The sequence below is a fragment of the Bombina bombina genome, chromosome 2 (genome assembly GCF_027579735.1).
Source record: "Bombina bombina isolate aBomBom1 chromosome 2, aBomBom1.pri, whole genome shotgun sequence".
NCBI classification, from domain to species: domain Eukaryota; kingdom Metazoa; phylum Chordata; class Amphibia; order Anura; family Bombinatoridae; genus Bombina; species Bombina bombina.
Genome location: NC_069500.1, coordinates 1,146,503,610 through 1,146,516,802, shown reverse-complemented (window position 1 = coordinate 1,146,516,802; position 13,193 = coordinate 1,146,503,610). Strand labels below are relative to the sequence as shown.

Genomic DNA, 13,193 nt, shown 5'->3' with positions numbered 1-13,193 from the left:
AGAAGAGTTTCTGAATTATCTGCTTTGCAGTGTAATCCACCCTATCTGGTGTTCCATTCAGATAAGGTCGTTTTGCGTACTAAGCCTGGTTTTCTTCCGAAAGTTGTTTCCAACAGGAATATTAACCAGGAAATAGTTGTTCCTTCTCTGTGTCCGAATCCAGTTTCAAAGAAGGAACGTTTGTTGCACAATTTAGATGTAGTTCGTGCTTTAAAGTTCTATTTAGAAGCAACTAAGGATTTTAGACAAACCTCATCTTTGTTTGTCGTTTACTCTGGTAAGAGGAGAGGACAAAAAGCTACTGCTACCTCTCTTTCTTTCTGTCTGAAAAGCATTATCCGATTGGCTTATGAGACTGCCGGACGGCAGCCTCCTGAACGAATCACAGCTCACTCCACTAGGGCTGTGGCTTCCACATGGGCCTTCAAGAACGAGGCTTCTGTTGATCAGATATGTAAGGCAGCGACTTGGTCTTCTCTGCACACTTTTGCCAAATTCTACAAATTTGATACTTTTGCTTCTTCGGAGGCTGTTTTTGGGAGAAAGGTTTTGCAAGCTGTGGTGCCTTCCGTTTAGGTAACCTGATTTGCTCCCTCCCTTCATCCGTGTCCTAAAGCTTTGGTATTGGTTCCCACAAGTAATGGATGACGCCGTGGACCGGACACACCAATGTTGGAGAAAACAGAATTGATACTTACCTGATAAATTACTTTCTCCAACGGTGTGTCCGGTCCACGGCCCGCCCTGGTGTTTTTTTTTTTAATCAGGTTTGAAAAATGTCTTTCTCTATACACTACAGTCACCACGGCACCCTATAGTTTCTCCTTTTTTTCTCCTAACCGTCGGTCAAATGACTGGGGGGGCGGAGCTTGAGGAGGGGCTATATGGACAGCTTTTGCTGTGCTCTTTGCCATTTCCTGTTGGGGTAGAGAATATTCCCACAAGTAATGGATGACGCCGTGGACCGGACACACCGTTGGAGAAAGTAATTTATCAGGTAAGCATAAATTCTGTTTTTCAAGATTTCCATTTGTAAAATACAATAGTAAAGTCAAATATCACAATTATAACAAGGGCTAATAAGTGGTGACATATGCAAGGTTTTGTTTTTATTGGTAATCTGTAACTTAAATCTTCTACAGCTGACATATTCATAACCAATATCTGTCTCTTGTTTTTAATTCTCTCTATCTAAGGAAGAAGAATTGACAGAAATCAGGGACAATGCTGAAGATGCCAAAAAAGTAGAAAACTATGTCCAGGTTTGTTCATACCTTGTTTTGATTTAATATGTGCTTTAAATGGAAGCCTATATAAAATCGTAAATATAGGTATAGGACATATAATGCAGTACACTTTTTTTTTTTTTAGCAAATGTTGTGGTGCTGCTAGGCAATGTACTCTGAAGCATGACATAAAAGAAACGGTCTGTAGAACCATTGGGATTTGAAAAACAACAACTTTATTTCAAATCTGTTAAAACATGTATCATGCACAACAGCATCAAGTTGTAAGCAGAAACATGATCTTATACGTTTCGCCATACACTGGTCATTATCATAGTTCATACTACTTGCTTCATAGTGAAACATTTAATAGAACCTTCTACACAATGTGTGGTTCGTCTTGTAAAATAAACCACATAACTGTGGTACTGACATTACTTATTAAATATATCAATGAATGCTGCATAAACCCAGATAGTGGTTGAGTTGGTTAATTCAAATATACAATCACTTCTAATAATAACACATAAGAATTACAGTCTAAATATCTGGCTTTAAACTTATCTAACCATGTGTAATCACCTCCACTGACTCATTCCTAAAAATTTATAACATCATATTCAGAATCCTATAAAAACCAAAAGGAGCTTGGGTTTTGAGTCTATAAATAATTACATTTGTTGTTTAGATACTAACCTATGCCTTTTACTACCTCTTGGGGCACAATACTAAAAGTGCAGTTAATCATATTTTTGGCCAATATAATTAATGAATTGATATAAAAGGGCAAAGCAATGGTTGTTACCTGTGGTTATAACCAAGATGCTCCTGAATGTGTGTACAAAACTCCTTTGTAGTCATGCTAACACCTGCCATACATATCAGGAGATACTTTTTAATAACTTCAGATATTTGATAAAACTGATTAGTGTATGTGGTAATAAATTTGAGTTGACTTCTATTAATTCTTTTATCTATTAACATGAGACAATCCTTTCTTTCTCCAACATAGGTGTGTCCGGTCCACGGCGTCATCCTTACTTGTGGGATATTCTCTTCCCCAACAGGAAATGGCAAAGAGCCCAGCAAAGCTGGTCACATGATCCCTCCTAGGCTCCGCCTTCCCCAGTCATTCTCTTTGCCGTTGTACAGGCAACATCTCCACGGAGATGGCTTAGAGTTTTTTGGTGTTTAACTGTAGTTTCTCCAACATAGGTGTGTCCGGTCCACGGCGTCATCCTTACTTGTGGGATATTCTCTTCCCCAACAGGAAATGGCAAAGAGCCCAGCAAAGCTGGTCACATGATCCCTCCTAGGCTCCGCCTTCCCCAGTCATTCTCTTTGCCGTTGTACAGGCAACATCTCCACGGAGATGGCTTAGAGTTTTTTAGTGTTTAACTGTAGTTTTTATTATTCAATCAAGAGTTTGTTGTTTTAAAATAGTGCTGGTATGTACTATTTACTCTGAAACAGAAAAGAGATGAAGATTTCTGTTTGTAAGAGGAAAATGATTTTAGCAACCGTTACTAAAATCGATGGCTGTTTCCACACAGGACTGTTGAGAGGAATTAACTTCAGTTGGGGGAACAGTGAGCAGACTTTTGCTGCTTGAGGTATGACACATTCTAACAAGACGATGTAATGCTGGAAGCTGTCATTTTCCCTATGGGATCCGGTAAGCCATTTTTATTACAGACAGAAAAAAAAAAGGGCTTCACAAGGGCTTTTTAAGACTGTAGACATTATCTGGGCTAAATCGATTTATATATAAACATATTTTATACTCCATAGCCTTGAGGAATTATTTTAATCTTGGGAATTTTGTAAAATAACCGGCAGGCACTGTATTGGACACCTTATTCTCTAGGGGCTTTCCCTAATCATAGGCAGAGTCTCATTTTCGCGCCTGTATTGCGCACTTGTTTTTGAGAAGCATGACATGCAGATGCATGTGTGAGGAGCTCTGATACATAGAAAAGACTTTCTAAAGGCGTCATTTGGTATCGTATTCCCCTTTGGGCTTGGTTGGGTCTCAGCAAAGCAGATACCAGGGACTGTAAAGGGGTTAAATATAAAAACGGCTCCGGTTCCGTTATTTTAAGGGTTAAAGCTTCCAAATTTGATGTGCAATACTTTTAAGGCTTTAAGACACTGTGGTGAAATTTTGGTGAATTTTGAACAATTCCTTCATACTTTTTCGCAATTGCAGTAATAAAGTGTGTTCAGTTTAAAATTTAAAGTGACAGTAACGGTTTTATTTTAAAACGTTTTTTGTACTTTGTTATCAAGTTTATGCCTGTTTAACATGTCTGAACTACCAGATAGACTGTGTTCTGAATGTGGGGAAGCCAAGGTTCCTTCTCATTTAAATAGATGTGATTTATGTGATTTATGTGACACAAAATTTAGAGAAAATGATGCCCAAGATGATTCCTCAAGTGAGGGGAGTAAGCATGGTACTGCATCATCCCCTCCTTCGCCTACACCAGTCTTGCCCCCACAGGAGGCCCCTAGTACATCTAGCGCGCCAATACTCCTTACTATGCAACAATTAACGGCTGTAATGGATAATTCTATCAAAAACATTTTAGCCAAAATGCCCACTTATCAGCGAAAGCGCGACTGCTCTGTTTTAGAAAATACTGAAGAGCATGAGGACGCTGATGATATTAGTTCTGAAGGGCCCCTACACCAGTCTGAGGGGGCCAGGGAGGTTTTGTCTGAGGGAGAAATTTCAGATTCAGGGAAAATGTGATTACATTTAAATTTAAGTTGGAACATCTCCGCGCTCTGCTTAAGGAGGTGTTATCCACTCTGGATGATTGTGAGAATTTGGTCATTCCAGAGAAACTATGTAAAATGGACAAGTTCCTAGAGGTCCCGGGGCCCCCCGAAGCTTTTCCTATACCCAAGCGGGTGGCGGACATTGTAAATAAAGAATGGGAAAGGCCCGGTATACCTTTCGTCCCTCCCCCCATATTTAAAAAATTGTTTCCTATGGTCGACCCCAGAAAGGACTTATGGCAGACAGTCCCCAAGGTCGAGGGGGCGGTTTCTACTCTAAACAAACGCACCACTATACCCATAGAAGATAGTTGTGCTTTCAAAGATCCTATGGATAAAAAATTAGAAGGTTTGCTTAAAAAGATGTTTGTTCAGCAAGGTTACCTTCTACAACCAATTTCATGCATTGTCCCTGTCACTACAGCCGCGTGTTTCTGGTTCGATGAGCTAGAAAAGGCGATCAATAATAATTCTTCTTCTTATGAGGAGATTATGGACAGAATTCGTGCTCTCAAATTGGCTAATTCTTTCACCCTAGACGCCACTTTGCAATTGGCTAGGTTAGCGGCGAAAAATTCTGGGTTTGCTATTGTGGCGCGCAGAGCGCTTTGGTTAAAATCTTGGTCAGCGGATGCGTCTTCCAAGAACAAATTGCTTAACATTCCTTTCAAGGGGAAAACGCTGTTTGGCCCTGACTTGAAAGAGATTATCTCTGATATCACTGGGGGCAAGGGCCACGCCCTTCCTCAGGATAGGTCTTTCAAGGCCAAAAATAAACCTAATTTTCGTCCCTTTCGCAGAAACGGACCAGCCCCAAGTGCTACGTCCTCTAAGCAGGAGGGTAATACTTCTCAAGCCAAACCAGCCTGGAGACCAATGCAAGGCTGGAACAAAGGAAAGCAGGCCAAGAAACCTGCCACTGCTACCAAGACAGCATGAGATGTTGGCCCCCGATCCGGGACCGGATCTGGTGGGGGGCAGACTCTCTCTCTTCGCTCAGGCTTGGGCAAGAGATGTTCTGGATCCTTGGGCGCTAGAAATAGTCTCCCAAGGTTATCTTCTGGAATTCAAGGGGCTTCCCCCAAGGGGGAGGTTCCACAGGTCTCAATTGTCTTCAGACCACATAAAAAAACAGGCATTCTTGCATTGTGTAGAAGACCTGTTAAAAATGGGAGTGATTCATCCTGTTCCATTAGGAGAACAAGGGATGGGGTTCTACTCCAATCTGTTCGTAGTTCCCAAAAAAGAGGGAACGTTCAGACCAATCTTAGATCTCAAGATCCTAAACAAGTTTCTCAAGGTTCCATCGTTCAAAATGGAAACCATTCGAACAATTCTTCCTTCCATCCAGGAAGGTCAATTCATGACCACGGTGGATTTAAAGGATGCGTATCTACATATTCCTATCCACAAGGAACATCATCGGTTCCTAAGGTTCGCATTCCTGGACAAGCATTACCAGTTTGTGGCACTTCCGTTCGGATTAGCCACTGCTCCAAGGATTTTCACAAAGGTACTAGGGTCCCTTCTAGCGGTGCTAAGACCAAGGGGCATTGCAGTAGTACCTTACTTGGACGACATTCTGATTCAAGCGTCGTCCCTTCCTCAAGCAAAGGCTCACACGGACATTGTCCTGGCCTTTCTCAGATCTCACGGATGGAAAGTGAACGTAGAAAAGAGTTCTCTATCTCCGTCAACAAGGGTTCCCTTCTTGGGAACAATAATAGACTCCTTAGAAATGAGGATTTTTCTGACAGAGGCCAGAAAAACAAAACTTCTGAACTCTTGTCAAATACTTCATTCTGTTCCTCTTCCTTCCATAGCGCAGTGCATGGAAGTAATAGGTTTGATGGTAGCGGCAATGGACATAGTTCCTTTTGCGCGCATTCATCTAAGACCATTACAACTGTGCATGCTCAGTCAGTGGAATGGGGACTATACAGACTTGTCTCCGACGATACAAGTAAATCAGAGGACCAGAGATTCACTCCGTTGGTGGCTGTCCCTGGACAACCTGTCACAGGGGATGAGCTTCCGCAGACCAGAGTGGGTAATTGTCACGACCGACGCCAGTCTGGTGGGCTGGGGCGCGGTCTGGGGACCCCTGAAAACTCAGGGTCTTTGGTCTCGGGAAGAATCTCTTCTACCGATAAATATTCTGGAACTGAGAGCGATATTCAATGCTCTCAAGGCTTGGCCTCAGCTAGCAAAGGCCAAGTTCATACGGTTTCAATCAGACAACATGACAACTGTTGCGTACATCAACCATCAGGGGGGAACAAGGAGTTCCCTGGCGATGGAAGAAGTGACCAAAATCATTCAATGGGCGGAGACTCACTCCTGCCACTTGTCTGCAATCCACATCCCAGGAGTGGAAAATTGGGAAGCGGATTTTCTGAGTCGTCAGACATTTCATCCGGGGGAGTGGGAACTCCATCCGGAAATCTTTGCCCAAATTACTCATCTGTGGGGCATTCCAGACATGGATCTGATGGCCTCTCGTCAGAACTTCAAGGTTCCTTGCTACGGGTCCAGATCCAGGGATCCCAAGGCAACTCTAGTAGATGCACTAGTAGCACCTTGGACCTTCAAACTAGCTTATGTATTCCCGCCGTTTCCTCTCATCCCCAGGCTGGTAGCCAGGTACTTGGTATGCAGACCTGGTGAATATGTCATCGGCTCCACCATGGAAGCTACCTTTGAGACGAGACCTTCCTGTTCAAGGTCCGTTCGAACATCCGAATCTGGTCTCACTCCAACTGACTGCTTGGAGATTGAACGCTTGATCTTATCAAAGCGAGGATTCTCAGATTCTGTCATTGATACTCTTGTTCAGGCCAGAAAGCCTGTAACTAGAAAAATGTACCACAAACTATGGAAAAAATATATCTGTTGGTGTGAATCTAAAGGATTCCCTTGGGACAAGGTAAAAATTCCTAAGATTCTATCCTTCAAGAAGGTTTGGAGAAAGGATTATCTGCAAGTTCCTTGAAGGGACAGATTTCTGCCTTGTCTGTGTTACTTCACAAAAAGCTGGCAGCTGTGCCAGATGTTCAAGCCTTTGTTCAGGCTCTGGTTAGAATCAAGCCTGTTTACAAACCTTTGACTCCTCCTTGGAGTCTCAATTTAGTTCTTTCAGTTCTTCAGGGGGTTCCGTTTGAACCCTTACATTCCGTTGATATTAAGTTATTATCTTGGAAAGTTTTGTTTTTGGTTGCAATTTCTTCTGCTAGAAGAGTTTCAGAATTATCTGCTCTGCAGTGTTCTCCTCCTTATCTGGTGTTCCATGCAGATAAGGTGGTTTTACGTACTAAACCTGGTTTTCTTCCGAAAGTTGTTTCTAACAAAAACATTAACCAGGAGATAGTCGTGCCTTCTTTGTGTCCGAATCCAGTTTCAAAGAAGGAACGTCTGTTGCACAATTTGGATGTTGTTCGTGCTCTAAAATTCTATTTAGATGCTACAAAGGATTTTAGACAAACATCTTCCTTGTTTGTTGTTTATTCTGGTAAAAGGAGAGGTCAAAAAGCAACTTCTACCTCTCTCTCTTTTTGGATTAAAAGCATCATCAGATTGGCTTACGAGACTGCCGGACGGCAGCCTCCTGACAGAATCACAGCTCATTCCACTAGGGCTGTGGCTTCCACATGGGCCTTCAAGAACGAGGCTTCTGTTGATCAGATATGTAAGGCAGCGACTTGGTCTTCACTGCACACTTTTACTAAATTTTACAAGTTTGATACTTTTGCTTCTTCTGAGGCTATTTTTGGGAGAAAGGTTTTGCAAGCCGTGGTGCCTTCCATCTAGGTGACCTGATTTGCTCCCTCCCTTCATCCGTGTCCTAAAGCTTTGGTATTGGTTCCCACAAGTAAGGATGACGCCGTGGACCGGACACACCTATGTTGGAGAAAACAGAATTTATGTTTACCTGATAAATTACTTTCTCCAACGGTGTGTCCGGTCCACGGCCCGCCCTGGTTTTTTAATCAGGTCTGATAATTTATTTTCTTTAACTACAGTCACCACGGTATCATATGGTTTCTCCTATGCAAATATTCCTCCTTTACGTCGGTCGAATGACTGGGAAAGGCGGAGCCTAGGAGGGATCATGTGACCAGCTTTGCTGGGCTCTTTGCCATTTCCTGTTGGGGAAGAGAATATCCCACAAGTAAGGATGACGCCGTGGACCGGACACACCGTTGGAGAAAGTAATTTATCAGGTAAACATAAATTCTGTTTTTTATTATTCAATCAAGAGTTTGTTATTTTAAAATAGTGCTGGTATGTACTATTTACTCTGAAACAGAAAAGAGATGAAGATTTCTGTTTGTAAGAGGAAAATGATTTTAGCAACCGTTACTAAAATCGATGGCTGTTTCCACACAGGACTGTTGAGAGGAATTAACTTCAGTTGGGGGAAACAGTGTGCAGACTTTTGCTGCTTGAGGTATGACACATTTCTAACAAGACGATGTAATGCTGGAAGCTGTCATTTTCCCTATGGGATCCGGTAAGCCATTTTTATTACATAAAGAAAAAAAGGGCTTCACAAGGGCTTTTAAGACTGTAGACATTTTTCTGGGCTAAAACGATTCATATATAAGCATATTTTATACCCCATAGCCTTGAGGAATTATTTTAATCTTGGGAACTATGTAAAATAACCGGCAGGCACTGTATTGGTCACCTTATTCTCTAGGGGCTTTCCCTAATCATAGGCAGAGTCTCATTTTCGCGCCTCTATTGCGCACTTGTTTTTGGGAAGCATGACATGCAGATGCATGTGTGAGGAGCTCTGATACATAGAAAAGACTTTCTGAAGGCGTCATTTGGTATCGTATTCCCCTTTGGGCTTGGTTGGGTCTCAGCAAAGCAGATACCAGGGACTGTAAAGGGGTTAATTATAAAAACGGCTCCGGTTCCGTTATTTTAAGGGTTAAAGTTTCCAAATTTGGTGTGCAATACTCTTAAGGCTTTAAGACACTGTGGTGAAATTTTGGTGAATTTTGAACAATTCCTTCATACTTTTTCACATTTGCAGTAATAAAGTGTGTTCAGTTTAAAATTTAAAGTGACAGTAACGGTTTTATTTTAAAACGTTTTTTGTACTTTGTTATCAAGTTTATGCCTGTTTAACATGTCTGAACTACCAGATAGACTGTGTTCTGTATGTGGGGAAGCCAAGGTTCCTTCTCATTTAAATAGATGTGATTTATGTGACACAAAATTTAGAGAAAATGATGCCCAAGATGATTCCTCAAGTGAGGGGAGTAAGCATGGTACTGCATCATCCCCTCCTTCGTCTACACCAGTCTTGCCCACACAGGAGGCCCCTAGTACATCTAGTGCGCCAATACTCCTTACTATGCAACAATTAACGGCTGTAATGGATAATTCTATCAAAAACATTTTAGCCAAAATGCCCACTTATCAGCGAAAGCGCGACTGCTCTGTTTTAGAAAATACTGAAGAGCATGAGGACGCTGATGATATTGGTTCTGAAGTGCCCCTACACCAGTCTGAGGGGGCCAGGGAGGTTTTGTCTGAGGGAGAAATTTCAGATTCAGGGAAAATTTCTCAACAAGCTGAACCTGATGTGATTACATTTAAATTTAAATTGGAACATCTCCGCGCTCTGCTTAAGGAGGTGTTATCTACTCTGGATGATTGTGAGAATTTGGTCATTCCAGAGAAACTATGTAAAATGGACAAGTTCCTAGAGGTCCCGGGGCCCCCTGAAGCTTTTCCTATACCCAAGCGGGTGGCGGACATTGTAAATAAAGAATGGGAAAGGCCCGGTATACCTTTCGTCCCTCCCCCCATATTTAAAAAATTGTTTCCTATGGTCGACCCCAGAAAGGACTTATGGCAGACAGTCCCCAAGGTCGAGGGGGCGGTTTCTACTCTAAACAAACGCACCACTATACCCATAGAAGATAGTTGTGCTTTCAAAGATCCTATGGATAAAAAATTAGAAGGTTTGCTTAAAAAGATGTTTGTTCAGCAAGGTTACCTTCTACAACCAATTTCATGCATTGTTCCTGTCACTACAGCAGCGTGTTTCTGGTTCGATGAACTAGAAAAGGCGCTCAATAATAATTCTTCTTCTTATGAGGAGATTATGGACAGAATTCATGCTCTCAAATTGGCTAATTCTTTCACCCTAGACGCCACTTTGCAATTGGCTAGGTTAGCGGCGAAAAATTCTGGTTTTGCTATTGTGGCGCGCAGAGCGCTTTGGCTAAAATCTTGGTCAGCGGATGCGTCTTCCAAGAACAAATTGCTTAACATTCCTTTCAAGGGGAAAACGCTGTTTGGCCCTGACTTGAAAGAGATTATCTCTGATATCACTGGGGGCAAGGGCCACGCCCTTCCTCAGGATAGGTCTTTCAAGGCCAAAAATAAACCTAATTTTCGTCCCTTTCGCAGAAACGGACCAGCCCCAAGTGCTACGTCCTCTAAGCAAGAGGGTAATACTTCTCAAGCCAAGCCAGCCTGGAGGCCAATGCAAGGCTGGAACAAAGGAAAGCAGGCCAAGAAACCTGCCACTGCTACCAAGACAGCATGAGATGTTGGCCCCCGATCCGGGACCGGATCTGGTGGGGGGCAGACTCTCTCTCTTCGCTCAGGCTTGGGCAAGAGATGTTCTGGATCCTTGGGCGCTAGAAATAGTCTCCCAAGGTTATCTTCTGGAATTCAAGGGGCTTCCCCCAAGGGGGAGGTTCCACAGGTCTCAATTGTCTTCAGACCACATAAAAAAACAGGCATTCTTACATTGTGTAGAAGACCTGTTAAAAATGGGAGTGATTCATCCTGTTCCATTAGGAGAACAAGGGATGGGGTTCTACTCCAATCTGTTCGTAGTTCCCAAAAAAGAGGGAACATTCAGACCAATCTTAGATCTCAAGATCCTAAACAAGTTTCTCAAGGTTCCATCGTTCAAAATGGAAACCATTCGAACAATTCTTCCTTCCATCCAGGACGGTCAATTCATGACCACGGTGGATTTAATGGATGCGTATCTACATATTCCTATCCACAAGGAACATCATCGGTTCCTAAGGTTCGCATTCCTGGACAAGCATTACCAGTTTGTGGCACTTCCGTTCGGATTAGCCACTGCTCCAAGAATTTTTACAAAGGTACTAGGGTCCCTTCTAGCGGTGCTAAGACCAAGGGGCATTGCAGTAGTACCTTACTTGGACGACATTCTGATTCAAGCGTCGTCCCTTCCACAAGCAAAGGCTCACACGGACATTGTCCTGGCCTTTCTCAGATCTCACGGGTGGAAAGTGAACGTAGAAAAAAGTTCTCTATCTCCGTCAACAAGGGCCAGAAAATCAAAACTTCTAAACTCTTGTCAAATACTTCATTCTGTTCCTCTTCCTTCCATAGCGCAGTGCATGGAAGTAATAGGTTTGATGGTAGCGGCAATGGACATAGTTCCTTTTGCGCGAATTCATCTAAGACCATTACAACTGTGCATGCTCAGTCATTGGAATGGGGACTATACAGACTTGTCTCCGACGATACAAGTAGATCAGAGGACCAGAGATTCACTCCGTTGGTGGCTGTCCCTGGACAACCTGTCACAGGGGATGAGCTTCCGCAGACCAGAGTGGGTCATTGTCACGACCGACGCCAGTCTGGTGGGCTGGGGCGCGGTCTGGGGACCCCTGAAAGCTCAGGGTCTTTGGTCTCGGGAAGAATCTCTTCTCCCGATAAATATTCTGGAACTGAGAGCGATATTCAATGCTCTCAAGGCTTGGCCTCAGTTAGCAAAGGCCAAGTTCATACGGTTTCAATCAGACAACATGACGACTGTTGCGTACATCAACCATCAGGGGGGAACAAGGAGTTCCCTGGCGATGGAAGAAGTGACCAAAATCATTCAATGGGCGGAGACTCACTCCTGCCACTTGTCTGCAATCCACATCCCAGGAGTGGAAAATTGGGAAGCGGATTTTCTGAGTCGTCAGACATTTCATCCGGGGGAGTGGGAACTCCATCCGGAAATCTTTGCCCAAATTACTCAATTGTGGGGCATTCCAGACATGGATCTGATGGCCTCTCGTCAGAACTTCAAGGTTCCTTGCTACGGGTCCAGATCCAGGGATCCCAAGGCGACTCTAGTAGATGCACTAGTAGCACCTTGGACCTTCAAACTAGCTTATGTATTCCCGCCGTTTCCTCTCATCCCCAGGCTGGTAGCCAGGATCAATCAGGAGAGGGCATCGGTGATCTTGATAGCTCCTGCGTGGCCACGCAGGACTTGGTATGCAGACCTGGTGAATATGTCATCGGCTCCACCATGGAAGCTACCTTTGAGACGAGACCTTCTTGTTCAAGGTCCGTTCGAACATCCGAATCTGGTCTCACTCCAACTGACTGCTTGGAGATTGAACGCTTGATCTTATCAAAGCGAGGGTTCTCAGATTCTGTCATTGATACTCTTGTTCAGGCCAGAAAGCCTGTAACTAGAAAAATCTACCACAAAATATGGAAAAAATATATCTGTTGGTGTGAATCTAAAGGATTCCCTTGGGACAAGGTAAAAATTCCTAAGATTCTATCCTTTCTTCAAGAAGGTTTGGAGAAAGGATTATCTGCAAGTTCTTTGAAGGGACAGATTTCTGCCTTGTCTGTGTTACTTCACAAAAAGCTGGCAGCTGTGCCAGATGTTCAAGCCTTTGTTCAGGCTCTGGTTAGAATCAAGCCTGTTTACAAACCTTTGACTCCTCCTTGGAGTCTCAATTTAGTTCTTTCAGTTCTTCAGGGGGTTCCGTTTGAACCCTTACATTCCGTTGATATTAAGTTATTATCTTGGAAAGTTTTGTTTTTGGTTGCAATTTCTTCTGCTAGAAGAGTTTCAGAATTATCTGCTCTGCAGTGTTCTCCTCCTTATCTGGTGTTCCATGCAGATAAGGTGGTTTTACGTACTAAACCTGGTTTTCTTCCGAAAGTTGTTTCTAACAAAAACATTAACCAGGAGATAGTCGTGCCTTCTTTGTGTCCGAATCCAGTTTCAAAGAAGGAACGTTTGTTGCACAATTTGGATGTAGTTCGTGCTCTAAAATTCTATTTAGATGCTACAAAGGATTTTAGACAAACATCTTCTTTGTTTGTTGTTTATTCTGGTAAAAGGAGAGGTCAAAAAGCAACTTCTACCTCTCTCTCTTTTTG

At 43.0% G+C, this 13,193-nt stretch overlaps 1 protein-coding gene across 1 annotated transcript in view; it reads left to right on the top strand.

Annotated features, from left to right (window-relative positions):
• The window catches only part of NEK1 (NIMA related kinase 1), an 827,448-nt gene that overhangs the window by 408,795 nt on the left and 405,460 nt on the right, over positions 1 to 13,193 (top strand). The window contains exon 23 of the mRNA XM_053700237.1: positions 1,197 to 1,262. Within this exon, the coding sequence (XP_053556212.1) occupies positions 1,197 to 1,262 (66 nt within the window). The remainder of the gene's footprint in view (positions 1 to 1,196; positions 1,263 to 13,193) is intronic.